At 28.7% G+C, this 18,169-nt stretch overlaps 5 protein-coding genes across 14 annotated transcripts in view; 2 read left to right on the top strand and 3 right to left on the bottom strand.

Annotated features, from left to right (window-relative positions):
- The window catches only part of LOC105663855 (semaphorin-1A-like), a 488,866-nt gene extending 484,217 nt beyond the window's left edge, over positions 1-4,649 (top strand). For both annotated transcript variants that reach the window (XM_076530709.1, XM_076530708.1), the window contains exon 16: positions 63-4,649. In XM_076530709.1, coding sequence (XP_076386824.1) covers positions 63-166 — 104 coding nt within the window. In that variant the 3' untranslated portion in view covers positions 167-4,649. The remainder of the gene's footprint in view (positions 1-62) is intronic.
- Positions 386-6,827, bottom strand: Spred (Sprouty-related protein with EVH-1 domain). Of its 6 annotated transcripts, none has more exons than XM_076530715.1 (6): positions 6,257-6,827; positions 5,255-5,573; positions 5,008-5,131; positions 4,694-4,719; positions 4,081-4,631; positions 386-3,895 (listed from the first exon to the last, which is right to left on the bottom strand). In XM_076530715.1, exons 1-6 carry the CDS (start codon positions 6,274-6,276, stop codon positions 3,739-3,741), a joined length of 1,197 nt encoding a protein of 398 aa, XP_076386830.1. In that variant the 5' UTR covers positions 6,277-6,827; the 3' UTR covers positions 386-3,738. The 6 variants fall into 6 exon arrangements, with proteins under 6 accessions (XP_076386830.1, XP_012137210.1, XP_012137208.1 ...); XM_012281820.2 differs by having other exon boundaries at positions 4,694-4,755; positions 6,257-6,821; XM_012281818.2 differs by having other exon boundaries at positions 5,008-5,176; positions 6,257-6,818.
- A 1,278-nt stretch (positions 6,828-8,105) lies between these two features.
- Positions 8,106-10,120, top strand: CycC (cyclin C). 2 transcript variants are annotated; one of them, XR_001095412.2, is made up of 6 exons: positions 8,106-8,400; positions 8,474-8,580; positions 8,668-8,874; positions 8,953-9,204; positions 9,278-9,539; positions 9,944-10,120. XR_001095412.2 is itself a non-coding variant. In XM_003701805.3 (5 exons), exons 1-5 carry the CDS (start codon positions 8,369-8,371, stop codon positions 9,478-9,480), a joined length of 801 nt encoding a protein of 266 aa, XP_003701853.1. In that variant the 5' UTR covers positions 8,106-8,368; the 3' UTR covers positions 9,481-10,120. The 2 variants fall into 2 exon arrangements, 1 of the variants encoding a protein (XP_003701853.1); XM_003701805.3 differs by having other exon boundaries at positions 9,278-10,120.
- Positions 9,772-11,875, bottom strand: mrn (general transcription factor IIH subunit 4 marionette). The gene is made up of 7 exons (XM_003701772.3): positions 11,362-11,875; positions 11,153-11,277; positions 10,874-11,079; positions 10,615-10,788; positions 10,452-10,538; positions 10,149-10,364; positions 9,772-10,077 (listed from the first exon to the last, which is right to left on the bottom strand). Exons 1-7 carry the CDS (start codon positions 11,873-11,875, stop codon positions 9,996-9,998), a joined length of 1,404 nt encoding a protein of 467 aa, XP_003701820.1. The 3' UTR covers positions 9,772-9,995.
- Positions 11,876-13,166: 1,291 nt separating this feature from the next.
- schlank (ceramide synthase schlank) lies at positions 13,167-17,533 on the bottom strand. 3 transcript variants are annotated; one of them, XM_012281833.2, is made up of 8 exons: positions 17,335-17,533; positions 17,062-17,251; positions 15,748-15,865; positions 15,227-15,339; positions 14,781-15,111; positions 14,571-14,689; positions 14,344-14,488; positions 13,167-14,258 (listed from the first exon to the last, which is right to left on the bottom strand). In XM_012281833.2, exons 2-8 carry the CDS (start codon positions 17,238-17,240, stop codon positions 14,136-14,138), a joined length of 1,128 nt encoding a protein of 375 aa, XP_012137223.1. In that variant the 5' UTR covers positions 17,241-17,251; positions 17,335-17,533; the 3' UTR covers positions 13,167-14,135. The 3 variants fall into 3 exon arrangements, with proteins under 3 accessions (XP_012137223.1, XP_003701825.1, XP_012137224.1); XM_003701777.3 differs by having other exon boundaries at positions 17,346-17,532; XM_012281834.2 differs by lacking the exons at positions 17,062-17,251; positions 17,335-17,533 and adding an exon at positions 16,732-16,778.
- Positions 17,534-18,169: the final 636 nt, after the last annotated feature.

The raw sequence follows: 18,169 nt of genomic DNA, 5'->3' as shown, positions 1-18,169 counted from the left end.
ATTTATGTCTATGTTTTAAATTAGTTCTATAAACTGTCATAAATATAAATCTATACTTTCAGGTTGTCAAATTATATTAACTAAAGAACTGGATGGTATAGAACTGCAGATACCAAAAGGAACAAGAAATTTCTATGTGGATGGTCATACACCAGCTCCGCATTAACAATTTGTTGCCTTGTAGCTCAATTAAGATGTACATACTTTGTTTACATGCTATATAACAAAATTGTAAGACTTTATCATATTAAGCAAAAGATCTAAGTGTAATATAAAGCAAATATTACACTACACTGTTGATATCTTTAATAATTGATAATTTAGGGAAACATTATGTTCTCAGAAAGTATTATAATATATTTCATAAACATTTGGAACAACAAACTTGTTTTATATGACATTTTGTCATGGTACAATATATTTATTTCTTATACATTTAGATTATAATACATATTTTTAATTACAATGATACAAGATTTAAACATTTATGATATAATGAATCTGTGAATTAAAATTGTATTTGATAGCTTTGCAGCATTTACATTATTAGTGAAAATATCCTATAAGTTTTTTTCACAAACTGATCGCGTGTGAGCGCTGCCACTAATGTGTTTGCACGTTTCTCCACTTCTGGCAGGCACCATTATACATTTTTTTCCCAGTTTGACAACATTCACAATAATTTCGTGTATACCTATTCTCTAAATGTACATACTTTCCCGCGTTCATCAACTCGTATACGCGTACGCAAACTTGCACTTTTATTGATGCATCCACACACTTGTCTCTGTGTCGATAATTATTATCACCAACATTGTCATATAATTATCATACAAACTATATTTATTTATATTTTCTGTTCATTATTGATCACTATAATTATAGACACGTTGTAATATCTCAGATCAATCGCATTCTACATTCATACTTCATAATTAAAAGAATTTAAATAGAAGTACACTCTCTCACTCATACAATGTCATACAAAACTACATCTGTGAAGATGATTACATGTATATTTCTCATTTGGTATGAGGCATCACAACGGACTTATTGAAAAATAATTTTTTGTACTTATTCGCAATTAAAAACGGGTTATAATATTTAATTAAATATTATACAGAAATAAACTGTCTACAAGTTTCAGTGGAATACTGTGAATCGATAAAGATAAAAAAATTTGTTCGAAATTACGTTGTCGATCTCTATGGCAGTAAACAATTTAATATATACATACTTGATAAATTTTAAAATAATTCTGAAAATTTACAATGTTAGACAGTGTTAAAGAACTTTTGTAAAAGTAAATCCTGAGTGGCATTATTTATAATGAATGTATGTTGGAACATGTATATTTGAAACTGAATAGGTAAAATATTTAATGAAATTATATCTTCTGCATGGATGTAGAAAACCCTAATCATTTAAATTTCAAGCATAAAAAAATTTTGATACAAAAAGTTAGTTTGAATTAAACAATGAACTAAAAATAGATTGTTACTATCTTATTACTGGACTAGAAACATAAGGCATAATTAAAAGTTATCAAACAATAATAATGAATTCTTATCTTCCATCACCTTATGTACATTTATAAAATATTTCATGTTCTTTTTTTTTAATAACTAAATGTCTGCAGAAGTTCTGTTGATCAAGCCATCCAACAATTTATTTTGTTGTCCCAAAGCTAAGTCTGACTTTACCATCTATTTACCATAAATGTTATTTTAAAAATAAGGTAAAAATTTTCTACAACATGTATAACACGATCATTGGGTCTATCTACCATTTCATCTTAAAAGCATTGATTGAAAATTGTTATTAAATCTCCTGAATTGATATTTGTGGTCGTGTATAATGAGCAAGAAAACAACTATATTTTTACATTACACTTAATTATTCATAGTATTTTAATTAATTTAAAATTAATTATTATCTCAATTGAAATTTAAAAACTTTAGATCCTTTAAGCTCATAAAACTTTAAAATCATGTATTGTGAAGCTGAATAATGATCAAAAATATGCAATAAGCAATTATTGCTAAAAACCAACTGCATTCCTCTTGCAAAAATATTAATTTTCTAAATATTTAAATGGTATATGTATTATTCAAATATCGTAGAATACATAGAATAAAAAGAAGTATCTACTAATTACTGGTACAATTAGAAAAATAATTAATAGTACCAATATAATGGTAAATTAGAATTTTCTTATCAATACCAAATACATATATTACAAGACTATAATACATGATAAAATAAAGATTTATATCTGCAAACGATCCATGGCATCCAATAAAAAGCAAAGAAACAAATTTTTATGAAATTATTCGGTGTAGATACATTTATCTCATTTTATCATTTAGCGTCAAATTGAAAATTCATTCCACTATTTAATAACAGTTTTTTGAACTTATGTTCATTGTTCATGGAGTAACAATAAAATTGATAGTACTAGAAGTACCGTACTAGTAAATACTGATATTATTTAGTGTTTGTGCCAACATAGTAGCATGCGAAATTCCATTTAACAAATAACCAACTATATAAATATTAATGATATTTTGTAAATACAAAGAGCACAGTATAAAAGGACCTTAAAAACAAAGTGGCGCTTAATAATAAGAAAATTATTTACTACAAAACATTCACTTTCATTTCTGAATGACCGTATGATTCTTTTTTTAAATTATAATGCAGTAGTTAACATTAATTTTGATACTTATTTATGAAAGTGCAAACAGCTTCTGTTAACCAGTTTGTGCTAATTATTAAAGAAGATTACGAACCTTTACGATTTTTTTTTTAAATATCGTAAACTTCAATGCAAAAACATACATTTTGCATATTTTGCAATTGACATCAAATTAATTCAGATTATTTCTTCCAAAATAAATTATACAAAAAACTACAGAACTATAAGACAAATATTGTCAGCACTGGGTTTAATGTGTGTATACATATATATATATAAATATATATTATACAAAACGTAATAGAAAAAGGAAGTAAGAATCGAAATAATGTATCCTACAATAGTAAAATCTCATTATTATAAGATCAAATTCAAAGCACAAGAAAGCACTAAAATAAATAATATATATAATTTTTTTATAATAAAAAGAAAATTTTTAATTTTCTATGCTCTCTTGTTCGACAATCGCAGCAAAATTGAATCTTACGATGATATAGCAAACAGTACCTTTATCATTTTCACTTTAACAGCTTCGTACGAGGCAAAAACTAGCTTTCAAACTGGGAATAACAAATTATGTCTCGTTTCTCGACTGAATTCTCACAGTGTGCACAATGTATCACAAATAGTTGGTCAGTCCAAATAATGTTCATGGACCAATCATTCAGAGTAAATACTAAACAACGTCCATTTTGAAATTGTTCAATGTACAGATGTGACTAAATAATGCATTTTGCTAATAAAATATACAAAATGTATGGAATATACATGGTATCAGGGCTAAATGCGATAATTTGTGTTCATGTTTTTTTTCTTTTTTTTTTGTGTTTTTTTTTCGTTTTCTCAAACAAATTATTATTTCAAAGATGACGCTGATGGATAAGTGCATGTACTGGAAGTTGTCTACCCCTTTGATACCTCTGACAACGACCCATACTCAGATCGTGACATTCATACACGTTGGCCACGGCGCCACGCGATGAAGAAAAATTGGCCGATCCGACTGAGTATGGAGCAGAGATATCAAAGGGTTCCTCCAGTTATTCCATCGGATGGTGACGTCCTCCACACATTCCGCAGGACGTGCCACACCAATGAACAGCTCTTAATGGAGGATAAATCCACAAGCAAGGAACGATCAGTGATAATAACGCCAAACCAAACCACCTCCGTCCACATCCTTCTTCTGTGCTACAACTGCACAATTTAATATCCATTTATAATGTATTCTCGGTTATACTATCAGTATAACAATGCCCAAAAGTAAAAAGTAACAGATTCGATTATCGAATACATTATAAATATTAGAAATCTACATGCTGAATATTGTTTACTGTAAATCTTGGAAAATAGTTTTTAAATAATTAAATAAAAGTACTCACCTGCAAGGATTCTGAGAAAAATCGCCTTCAGCATCACTCATACAGTGGTACAACATGCCCTGAGCACAAGATAAACATGAAACTTTTGCGATTCCCCGTTTGATAGGATCAGGAGCATACTCGCAAGATCCTCTAGGATTGTGCTGTTCCGTATACAGCTCTTGGCAATGTTTACATCGTAATCGAACATTACGTTTCATAGTATTTTTTGTGGGCTGAGATTCTATGATATCCGGTTTCTTCAAAGAACTGCTAGTATTATGTCTATTTAACCGATCTCCTTTATGATCACCAATGATGGGATATAAATATTCGTGATTAAGCGTCGTGAGCTGCACATAAGGATAGTTATCTGATCCAACATCTTCAGACGATGCTAGAGGATGTTGAGACGGTGGCACTTTTATAGATGGTCCACCGATATAATGAATAGGTTTCTGTGAATCAGGAAGATCTGAACACTGGGAATGATATTTGGGCACTCTAACTATTCCATGGGGTGTATCCGATGATGGACGTGGTTCTGGTGGTTCCACAGGTAAATTCAAGGTCTACAAAATGAATTTAACTTTACACACATTATTATAATCTATTAGCTTTTTTTAATACATACCATAAAAACATCTTCATCACCAGCATCTGATGTATTGCCGCATAATGATGAATTGGTCAATCCTGTAATAAACAAAATTTTGTCAGTAAACTATATATAAAAAAAGTATCACAATGTAACAATAGAATAAAATAGAAAAAAAATGCGAAATTCTTACCGTTTATAGATTCCACAAAAAGTAGCAGGAAAATGCAAGTAAGTTAATGAAATATAAAATGAAATGTATCAAGGATTATTTATTTTATTATACTCTTATTATCTAAAACTTTAAACTAAGAATAAAAAAAAAATTATAACTGAAACAATAACTGTACCTTCTAACAATTCTTCAACAGCTGTACGGACACCTTTATCAAAAGCTCTTGCATCCGCAGCTGTTTGAAACGTCAGTCCAAACTTTTTCTCCCCAGTTCTCCAGTGATGAAAGGTTGGCATTACCTTATTATATTGAAAATCTTTTTTAATTGTACAGCTAAGAACAACCTATTGAAAATAATGTTATATGAGAACTTATAACAATCAGTTAATAAAATCTTAAAGTCATGAAGTAAAATTTATTACTGCTTGATCAGCGTTGCGTTTCCCATAAATAAGATACTCGTGCCTCTTCTTAGTCGCACCAGGTGGGGAACTACTAGAAGATCCATGATTTTGGGTATTGACAGCTGTACCCGATACAGAGTGTGTAGAGTTGGTAGAAGAGGCAGTCGTAGCAGAAATATCAGCTCCATTGGTATTATTAGGCTGATGCCCACCCGAAGAAGTTGCTCTTCGTCTAACAGAAACATTTGCCAAACCACCGCCATTTACAGGAACCCAACAACCTGAACTATCATCTCTTGTCATCACTTGGGCACAAACCCTTACTAGATAGTTACCACTATAAATAAAATATCAGCAAATTAATGTTATAAATACTGGTATATCCTTTTATAACAATATACATTTATTTGACTAATTTAAGAAAGTATTTAAAGCTTAACGCAAAAGCAAATTATTTATTATTTAATGCAAGGCAAAACAAATTCATAATTTATTTTAATTTCAATTTTATACATACTCAATAAAAATGATGTCAAATCAGCATAAGAAATTTTTTAAACGAAAATCGGAAAACACACAAGACCGACAAGTACGTGAAAGCGAAGAATCATTGTTATATACAACGAGATAGCAGATGTTACGCGCTGACATCGATTTAATGAATGAACGGTCACCCCTACACACACACAGGATAACACACCAACACCTCAACCGAAATCGTACATTTGCTCGTTAAAATTTTTACCGACGTTCAGCGAACATGACACGTCTCACAGAGGAGGAGGATTATTTGTAAGAGCGAGCGAAACGCCAGGAATTTGAAACAAGTTGATTAATATGCAGGTGTCGAAAACGTTGACAGGAGAATATGTAAGGACGAGGTCAGACTGAACTGTCAGGTGCTACATTACGAGCACGATATCAAAGAGAGCACAAGAGCTAAGCCATAGTCACGGACATTTCAGGTTTCCGAGTGGAAGAATCGTCAGTAAGCACCATAGGCATTATAATGCTACTTACTCCTCTGACGCCTCTGTCATGGTTCGAGCTGTCGAAGCCTTTACTCAATGCCCACTTTTTCCCACACTTCACCATTTTCGTTGCATTGAAAAGACATTCGGCTGCGATTCTGTTTATGGAGCTTTTTTAGGCTAGTGCCAACCACAGGAAGCGCCCCAGTCCTCCTCCCTCTCGCATTCCCCGTAGAGTTCATCCCCACGCCCGACTCGAACCCACGGTCCACGCCTGCTCCCTTTAGGTTTTACCGACCGTTGCTTTCGTTTCGAAAACATCTCTTCTTTTGCATGTTTCTCGATACACCATTCTCGATTAGAGCATCAATTAACCGTACTCGAAAATAATTAGTACCGTGCAATTTCACCGGTTGTAATCCGCAATCAAAATCAAGGAAAAAAAGCAGTTGACCAAACTCGTGCATCGAGGTTCACCCCGCAAGCCTGGACTGACTATACAGTAGCTATCGACGCTTTTACAATGAAAGCTACCGGTCGGTCTGCGCAACAGGATTCATTCATCGATGCTGCCCATACAGTCTTGTTAACCTTTGGAGCAGAGATTCCCAAAGTGTGGGTCCCGATCTACTCGTGCATCACGCTGAAATACAAATTTTTTATGCATTACAGCTATATTTTTTGTATTCATCCCCTTTTGTTTAAAATATTTATTATAAGCGAGTGGATCGCGAAAATCATTTTCGAAAGTTGGACTGGAATTTTTTAATTTTTCAACTTTCAAACTTTCGAAATTTTGAAACTTGCGACTTTGACATTTTTGAACTGTACAACTTCGGGACCTTGAAACTTTTTGAAATTTTGTATTTTCGAATTTTGAAACTTTGAAATTTTAAAACTTTAATAATATAACTTCAGAATTTTTTAACTTAAAATTTTTTTAATTTCGAAGTTTGAAACTTTGGAACTTTAGAGTTAATAATAAAACGCTATTTTTATGGTGAACAGTTTACTTGAATTTACCATAACCCTATAATAATATAATGTATATTATAATGTATATTATATTGTTATAATAATTATTATAACAATTTTGTTATAATTTGATATATTTTATAAAATGTCTCTTTTATAACATATTTTATGCTAAAGTATTTTAGCACAATAAGTGTATTTAAATTTTATGTCACATGTATATTTGTTTAACAATTAATAATGCTCTAATTGCTTTATATGAAACTGTATCGACTGGGATACTTTTATCAGCTCACGTATCCTTATTTAAATACGTCCATGAACTTGGAATACTTATTTTCCAATACTTATTCGACTGATATTAAATAGCAGGTATAAATCGATAATGACGCATATTTTCATAAAAACTATTATACTTTAATTAGTCTGTGTTACAGATATTTATGAAGGCTGAATTAACGTTGCAATGTAATGCTGCACGCAATTTAAAATTAGACAATTTAAAGATTAAAGAGTTTTTCAATCATTGTCTTACAAATATTAGAATAACTATAACCAGTAATTCATAAAAGTTAACTACGTCCTTATCTTCCTACTCATAAAAGAAACACTTTTCTTTTTTTAATCTATTCTTATAACGTGTACACTATACAAAGAACTTTTTATCATGGAAATTTCAACGAAGTTCCGTAAGTTCATTATTCATATTTAGATATTGAAGCTTTTTTATTTTTACGGCGTTGCATCTGTTCAGAAAAGCATTCTATTATTCACTTCCGGTTACTAAAAAGTTACTATTCCATGTTCTAATTCATTGCATGCTGATTATTAACAAATAGCATTGTTGGAAACATAGGAAGTTTTAAAAATACGGCCGATAAAGAAGAAAATTTCTTGTATCTAGTAATTAATGTCGTCTTTGAATCTTCAAGATTGGCAAATTTTCGAACACACAAAATATTATATTTGTTGTAGAAAACATAAATTTAAACTGTATAATTAACCGCGAAAAAGTATCGACAATAGGAAAATTTCTACTAAATTTAATTAAATTGTAATGGTCAAAATAGAGAAAAAACAAATGAACAGATGCAGAACAGAATATTCCAGAATTTGGAAATAATCGAGAAGCGCCTAAAGCGGTGCGAGATTTCTTCATTCTTGCGACAGTTAATTTGACAATAATATGGCTGGTAATTTTTGGCAGAGTTCACATCAGTAAGATTTTCCTTCATCATACTTTCATCTATGCCTTTATCATACAAAATAATGAAGTATCATATGTTTTTAGTCAACAATGGCTTTTAGATAAACAAGATCTAGTACGAGAACGGCAACATGATCTTTCTATTTTAACTGAAGAGGAATATCAGAAATTGTTTATCTTTTTTTCCAATCGTGAGTTAAATATTTTATCAGGCAATTTGATAATTTAGTAATTCTTTTACCAAATAATATGTATAATAATCTTGTGTACTGTTTTAGTGATACAAGTATTAGGTGAACAATTGAAACTGAGACAGCAAGTAATAGCTACAGCAACAGTTTATTTTAAAAGATTTTATGCTCGCAACAGTTTAAAATGTATAGATCCTTTATTACTTGCACCTACATCGGTTTTCTTAGCTTCCAAAGTAGAAGAATTTGGAGTTATTTCTAGTCACAGATTAGTTACAACATGTCAGACTGTAGGTAAGCAGTTATTTGTATATACTTTACTTGATAAATTGTATCAGAGATATACATTAATCCATTTAATATTTTTTTCAGTAAAAACAAAATTCAATTATGCATATTCTCAGGAATTTCCTTATCGTACAAATCATATTTTAGAATGTGAATTTTATCTTTTGGAACATTTAGATTGTTGTTTAATAGTATATCAGCCATATCGTCCTTTATTAACTCTTATTCAAGATGTAGGACCTGATGAACAATTATTGACGCTTGCTTGGCGTATAATTAATGACAGTTTACGAACAGATGTTTGTTTACTTTACCCACCATATCAAATTGCTATTGGTAAGAACTTTTTAAATGAATATAATAACAACTTTATATTATAAATATTGCATATTAACCAAAATATTTGTAGGATGTTTACAAATAGCTTGTGTTATACTACAAAAGGATTTAAAGTCATGGTTTGCTGAACTAAATGCTGATATGGAAAAAATTCAAGAAATTGCACGTTATATTATTAATTTATATGAACTGTGGAAAACGTATGATGAAAAAAAAGAAATTCAAGGTTTACTATCTAAAATGCCAAAACCAAAAGCAGCACCACAGCGCTGACAACAAGCTCTTTTATCATCTAATATTTGGGACTGATATTTAAACATTCTATAACAAAGGTAAACATTTTATTTTTGTTAAATACATAGAAGTTGTGATTCATCTTTGTATTGTATTATACTTCTCATTCTAAAGAAAATTGCAATAAGTAAATATTATATTATAAATCATAGAATATCTTAAATATTTTTTGTGGGATTTGAATTAAATTGCAAATTAAATTATAAAAATAAATTAATGATTATACATTGGAAATATTAGAACGTATAATAATGAAAATAAAATCATCACTTTCTTTTTAAAATATTAAGAAACAAGTTCACTTTATTTCTTATGTAAAATTATTGATTTGGATCTCACATTGAAACTAAAATACTTAACTTACATTGTATTTAATAAGTTACGTATTATACAAATATTGGAATTGAAAAAATACATAATTGAGGATGAAATTTTACTATAGATTGTTCTTAAATGATGATTCTATAATGTAATTTCTAAACATCCTTAATGTACTAACTGGAGCCTTTAGAATATCGTTTCCAGAACTTTTTTACATCATCATGGCCTGCTTTTGTAACTACCATAGTTCGTTTCCTAAACAAGAAAAATAAATAATTAAATACTGCAACTTTTAAAACTGAAGCTCTTTGATTCTACATTCATACCTTTCACTTTGCCAAATTAGTACTCCTGTAGAAAGAGCATGATCTCTAAGTACTTCAAAGTCAGTTTGGGACAGAAACTGACTATATAATACTCCTTCGCTAAATATAAATCTATTCCTTTCATTTTCCCACAATTTAATTTGATCTACTATAGTAGGAGGTAAAACTGGAGGGCCTGCTTCTATCATTTTACTATGAGCATGTTGCTGCAAATAACTGTTAATATAGCAAAATACAAATTAACTGTTTTATTTCATATTTTAAAATATATGTTATCAACAAAAATTATTTTATAAAACATACCCGACGATTTGTGAAGCTGTAATTCCACTCTTTAAGGCTTGACGTACTGAATCTCTTGTTAATATTGATACAACTAAATTCGGGAATCTATACACAGAAGTTTTAAATAAACGTTTTGTACAATTATTATGCAAAACATATATTTTGATATTTTTAAATATACCTGTATAGCATTTCACAAAACAGACCAAGTAAGGCAACTTGTAAATTGGAATTTGTATAAGCATACACTCTGTAATTTGTTTCAACAACAATATATCCCTCTTTATCTGGATCTCTAGATAATGGTTTGTTTTGTCCAGTTGCAATATTTAGTGCTAGCCTTGTAGGGTAAAATCTAAAGGTATACAAGAAATATAAGTACAGCCTATATCAAGTAATTTTATTTAATTATATTTTATTTAAAATACTTAACATTTTACCTTCCAGCTTTTCGTTTTCGTTGATAAACAAGACCAAATTCTCGTAAATGTTGTAGAAATGTTAACAGACCCTCAGACATTCCTTCTGTACTATAATCTTTACCAAGTGTTGAAAAATTTAGTTGAAAGAGAAAGGTAAGGCACTCAACTAAATCAAGTCCTCTAGCTTCTATTGTATCTAAGTATTGTAAAATAAAATACCACACCTGCAACACATTTGTAATAGATGTATGTTTAAAAAAATCAATACAAATTATTAATATTATAATATTGAAATACCTGTGATGCAGTTTCCAATAGTAAAAATTGAAAACCTGCTTGTGTAATAACCGGACTTCCATCAGCTTCATCTCGTTTCATTAATCCAGCATGTAAAAGAATTCTAACAGCATCAGCTGATATACCTGTGATACAATTTATTTTAAGAATAAAATATATGTACCATGTTATATTCTAAAATATATTTTCTTTGGATTAAAATAAATTACCTTCTTGCTGTTGTGAACCAACCATGTAATGTAAAACACATTCCCACCTTTCTAATGCATATGAATCTAAGAATGCAACGTCTCTAGGTTTACTATCGGTTTCTAATTGATTTGACATTGTCCATGGTTTTCCACCTCCCAAGAGAACAATTTTCAAGTTTTTTTTAAATGTAGTATTTAGAATCCATCCAGGTAATCCACCTGGTATCGATGCTTCTTTCCACACATTCAATTCATTTAAGATTGAAACTACCTTCTGATGTTCTTCAAAGTGTAGTTTAGAACACCAAGAAGCAATAACTGCTTGAGGCACTGGTTGTTCGACAAACAATAAACGCATAACATAATGTTTTGCAATTACTGGCAGTTCGCGAAACACAGCCAAACAAATTGGAGGATTATGATACAGTTTATTTAATATTTCTGGTGGACGTGATTTCAAATACTCTTGGAGATTTTTACACTGTAATCCAGTGGGTCGTAACAAATTCTTTCCGCTTATTGCATTTGACATTATTTTGTATGTTTAATAAAAAGTCATGTGTAGCATCAAGTAATACTTGTATCTGTATCTATATAGAATTGTTACAATTCATAACAAAAATGTTTTTTTTTATATTTACTTTTCTTGTACAAGTAACGATTAACCTAATAAATCAAGTAAATAATATATTTGAAATAAACATCACATCGTGTAAGGCAACCAGAAAATTCACTGTGTATACAATCTCTTATGCTTGATACCTCGCGGTACAATGAAGTGGAAACTGGCTTCCCAGGGGAAAATGGCAGTCAAGCCGGACAGGTCCTACCACCCGTAGTAACATCCACGTGTTGGCACGCCTTATGTCTCATTTACAAAAGATATTTTTGAAATCGATAAATTCAAAAATTTACGCAAGTACACGCTTACTTTTAAAAACAAGCTGTTCTATTATGTAATTTTACAATTCGGAAAGATTATTCTGCGTACCACATGAGAACATAAGTTAAGATTTGTGTTTTGTTAAATTTTATATTCTTACATTTATTATAAAAATTCCGCGGTGATTTAATATACTAAAAGGTATAAAAGGTAATAACTAAGTTAAAAATTTAGAAGTATTTTGAAAGTCTTATTATTACGTGTATTTCAAAGTTTCGCGGATAGAGTCTCGAAATACACCACTAGTACCATCTAAACGCTTAGAATTATTCAAACGAAAAACTGCGGATAAATGGCGCTAGTAAAAAATTACCGATGGAAGCAAAAAGAAGACGTTGTTGTCGCAATATGCGTATGGTTGCATTTATTTAAGAAAGAAGAATTCACAAAGCTCTTGGATGTTACTGCAAACCTTAAACTTTAAATTTTAATTACAAATTACTTAATTAATGGAAAAGTTTGATAACAAATATTTTTAATGCTTTCACAATAATTCTCTACTTCTATTTACAAAAAGAATATCACATTTAAGAATAACAAAATTTTGATATGAACTTATAATTACAAATTGACTTTATCTATAGATATAAAACAGGAATTAACTTTATCTACAAGTTAGCTACAATTTCCGGACAATGCGCGGGAAAATATAAATTTTCAAAATGAGACTTCTAAAATGCTTTCAACATTTTAAATTTAATTAATTTACAATAAGTTATTGTTTTTTATATCATTTTTACATATTAAATTACAATGATACTTCCTTTATAAATGTAAATTTCGAAGTAATATTTAACTATAAAAAACATTAGCTTATATTCTAATGTAGTTCCTAGGATTGCTCTTCTGAAACATAATGGGCGGTAATAAAACAACTTGCTTTTAAAAGTAAGCATGTACTTTCGAAAATTTTATTATTTGTCAAAGCATGATGCTTACCGATATGCAATGTTATAATGGGTAGTCATTTTCCCCAGGAAAACCATATTTGCATTTGAATGTATATACATATAGTAAATCTTTAATTTTTTAATACTAACACACTATTCTGTACATTTTTTACATTATAATTTTATTTGTAGTATATTGAAGATTTAGGTTTTGCGGTCGTAATACATTTTCTAATACACAGTGATGAATACATTTATTTTCATGTGGAAAATACTATATTATTTTTATGTTAAAAAATTAAATTAATTAAATATTCTTAGAAAATTATATATAATGGGGGAGATCGATTAAAAAAATGTTGAAGTTATTAGAAATATTATTATTAATTTCCTTAATTCACAAGTTTTAAGATATCATTTGACATTTTAAAGTGTACGAGAACAAATAAATATTATTAATATAATCAATCACTAAACTTTTGGTAGGTTAAGAAATTAGAGATATTGAATGCTTTCTAAACTTTGGTCCATTATTTGTTTGGCTAAATAATTAGAATTTAATTTAAAAAAAGAAATATGATTTCCTAAGTTGTTAAATAAAATACATATAAATAAACGATATCGTTAATAAAACGAATAATTCACATTCTCAATATACGAGCTTTCGTGTGTAACGTTTCTACGAATAATGCATTAACATGTGATGTATGAAGAACATTAAATGATTCTTTCATATTATATAAAAAGCACCAAATTGCTTTAAAAAATAGATACAAAAGATTAGAACAAAATACAGAATTCTAAGATGACCTCTTTACAACTTTATCAAAATGTAAGTTTGTAATTACCATACGATGAACGTAAGGACTGTTAAATTTACTGAAATAAATTAGCGCCTGGCTAATATTTGAATTCTTGCCTTATTACTGATACGATAACTTTTTCTAGAATGTTATTTGTTAATGAACTTTTTGCCTTGAATTTTGCTTTGTAATATAATTTGTAGAATTATTTAATGCTGTATTATCGATAGAATTATCTGATACATCTTCACTGCTACTGCTACGAATATCACCTTCCATCTGAAAAAATTACATACAAAATTTGAGATTGAAAATACTACACAATTATATTTAACATAAAATTTGTATATCTAACATAACTTACTTGACCAGCATAAAATGCGTTGTAAGCGATTTTAAGTATTAAATACGTCCATATTATATGAAGACACAGTAGTAAGATCAACAAAAAGTTGAAAATATAATATGCTGGGAACATTGGTACTATCTTAGGTGCTTTTATCGATGTGCTACATAATAAAATACATAATAAAATATATTTAGAAAAGTAATATAACTAATTTTAAGTTATTTAAAATTAATGAAACATACCTATGAATTATCCAAAGTGGATAAACACCAATACGCGTGATAATCCATAACACTGTGAATATAACGAATATGCAATCGCATAATTTCTGGTAATTGGCATATTTAGCCATTTTAGCAGCCTACAATACAAATAAACATATATATATGATATAGAACTATATAAATGTATGTATATTTGATTATAAAATATTTAATGTATGTTCTACTTACTTCTAGGAAAATATCTGCACTATCATGCACTAATAACACCAATGAACCAATTCTAGTCAAATTTCCAACCCATGAGAAACACATTAACATAATGGTAGCTTTATGGTGAATAAACATTTGCCAAAAATCTTTTCTTTTCACATCAAAGAATTGAGAGAAACTTAGAGACCAGTAAAATGCCATTGATATCATGTAATACCACCACACATCATTGGAAACTGGATGGTATGGATAATCATAATAACAATAATTAATGTCCCACAACCATGGCTTATCCCATAAAATAATGAGGCCATAAATAAAGGAATATGTATAATATAAACATCTCCAACTGTAAAAAAACAATTGAATATTGTATTAAACATTAAAATGTATAATTTCAAATTTCAAATAAACAAATTTAAATATTATTTAATAGTAAATATATTTTATAATAAAAGACTAACCTGTTCTCACAAAATTTTGTAAGAGTTGATGGCTTATCCTGAGTACGTCTTAATCGCAACCACCTTTCTACTTGTCGTTCAGACCAATCTAATTGTTTAGCCAGTGCCAGGATCTTAAAATATATCCATATATTACAAAAAAATCCATAACATTTAATTTCTCAGTTACTTTGATTTAGATTACATGAATCTGTTTCAAGAACCTAATATTAAACATATAATTTATAACTCAATAAATGTGCGATATATTCATATAGTATTGTTATTTAAAAATTACAGATAATACCACTATTAATTCTATACAATTTATATAATGTACATCAAATTTCTTACCAAATAACAGTAAATGATTTTGTTATTATACTGACTAAATGAATAAAAAGAAGATATCTATTAATGTAATTTCTAGATAACTGATTACAAAAATTTACTTCGCTAATTCAATATGTAAATAAAACAAATTAAAATATAAAAATTTTGTTGTTATTTATCAAATTTTGTTTGTCACAAAATAAACTTACCTGTTTATGTTTAAATTTTCTATTAACATAGGCTTTTTCTAATATCTCATTTGGTACTGCTTTTTTTGATCTTGTATTTTTTATACCAAGAGATTTTCCAAAAGGTGCAAAGCAATACCTACAAAAGATTAATGAAACATGTAAATTAAAATAAATCAATTACTATTCTCAATTCGAGAACTTTATACAATTTATAAAATATTAAATATAATATATAAAACCATTTAGAAATAGATACCCAAACTTTGGTATCACATTCTATCTTCCTGAAGAATGGGAAGAGGTCATATAAACATAAATCAAAGAACTCTTTCTTTTCAAAATATCAACACTTCTTGTTTACTTCAAAATTTAACATGAATGACTATTGCACACAGTTATGATATATATTATAATGAATTAAATTCATCCTAATACTGAAGACATTGTGCATCATAATAAATATGTCAAAATGTAAGAATCCAACAGTATCTCTTTCAAAAATTTAATCGCTTATTTTTAAAAAACTATATATATGGATATATATATCTTTCCTATATCAAATTTTTTACTGTTTCTAACAATCAAATAATTGTTTAGTACAACAATGTAAAAATAATATCAAGTCCATATCGTGTTTCGAGCTAAGTAGTAATTTCTATAATATACTTTAAATTTGTGGGTGCACTTTGCAGTACTCATTTCTATAATGCTCTTTGTCTCTACAATTATTAACTGTACATAATATTAAATTAATTACACAGGTGAAAATAATTTTTGACTTGATAATTGTTTTAAAATATATGTCAAAGCCATATGTTACTATATCTAACTTTATAATATTAAGTCACACAAGAGAAGATACAACACTGGAACTATGCAGCATTAAATCAAAGTATTCTGATGTTAAGTCACTAAAACTTTGTTCCTCGTTGTAGTCAAATAATATTAAGTCCAATTTTTACACCAACAAAATAACAACACCCAGTACACAATGTCACTTACAAATAATAAAATAATACATTTTGTATCTTCATTCAGAAAACTAAGTACATATCTTCAACAGTTCCAAAATTACAGAATTTTTATATCTTTGATGTTCTTTTAAAATTTGAAAACTATACCTTTTAACATACTCTGCTCTGTGATTCATATATGCATATATGTATATATAGAATGTATTGTTATAATGCATCAAATACTATTTGCAATGTTATTCATATCAGACATGTAGCACAATACTTTAAAAAAAGAGATTAATTGAATATGTTCAATGATGTAAAATTTTGATATAAAAAGGAAAGACATGTAACATTGGATGAATAAAATAATTACCTTTCTAAGGCAAATCTAATTATTAAAAGAACTAATGCCATAAGTAACGGATAAATTAAATGTTGATAGTTAGCATATTTGTTTTCTGAATTTGGTTTAATATCATCCCATGTTATATTAGGCGGTAACCAAACATCAGTCGACCAAAAAGCCGATGATACGTTTTTTAATATATCCATCGTTGAGACGTCTGAAATTAATTATTTATATAATAACCTCGTTAAATATCCTTCATAAAATTATTAACTTGACATAATGAAACGATTAACGTACACTTAAATTACCTTAATAACTAAAATTCGGCTAGCTTTCCGTTCTTACACGCCACCGCTCGAAGACTGCGCCCGTAATTTTGATGCACCGCGTTCAATTTTTCTCCCGATTGTTGCTTCGCAGTGAAAAATAATTATCTTTATTTCTTGCGTGCTAGTTTGTCGAAATTGACTGTTCAATATACAATTAATACGTGCTTTAGTTACACAACTGTCGTTTATAAATGTACATTAAGTGTGAGTGTAATCATTTTGATAACGAACGTATCATGGATAACCTCGTATATAAATTTCGATAGAATTTTATGATTATTTAAGGTCCTTCAAATGTACCGTACTAATAAACAAATGTAAAATCAAACAGCATCATAAGTTGTATTGAATTATTACATTTATAAACAGTGCTTATGAATCATTTGCTTTTTTCATAAATTTGTTTTTAATAATAGTATTCGACTAACGGGAAAAGTATATTGCTTATAAGATAGGTTATCTAAAAAGATGGAATTTTAAATCTAGTAATCTGTAGAAAATGTGAGACGTGAAATTTTAATCATTTTGAGTAACGTGATTTCATCATATACATATAGGTCTCGTAATGTTCGTATATTTTGTAATAAGGTACATGGAATACGAAGTTGTAAATATATATTACCGACCGAAACTTTGAATTTTAAATTAAATTTATGTAATGAATGTTATTGAAATGTTAATATCCCTCGGTCAATTATACTTTTAAATGATTATTATATAAAAAGGCTTAAATTATAATATGTCTGAACATTAAGTTTTCATTTTACAAATTGTTAGTTTTAATTTTTTAATTGTTCTTGTGA

The sequence above is a fragment of the Megachile rotundata genome, chromosome 4, assembly GCF_050947335.1.
Source record: "Megachile rotundata isolate GNS110a chromosome 4, iyMegRotu1, whole genome shotgun sequence".
Lineage (NCBI taxonomy): Eukaryota > Metazoa > Arthropoda > Insecta > Hymenoptera > Megachilidae > Megachile > Megachile rotundata.
This window is presented reverse-complemented; position numbering and strand designations above follow the sequence as displayed.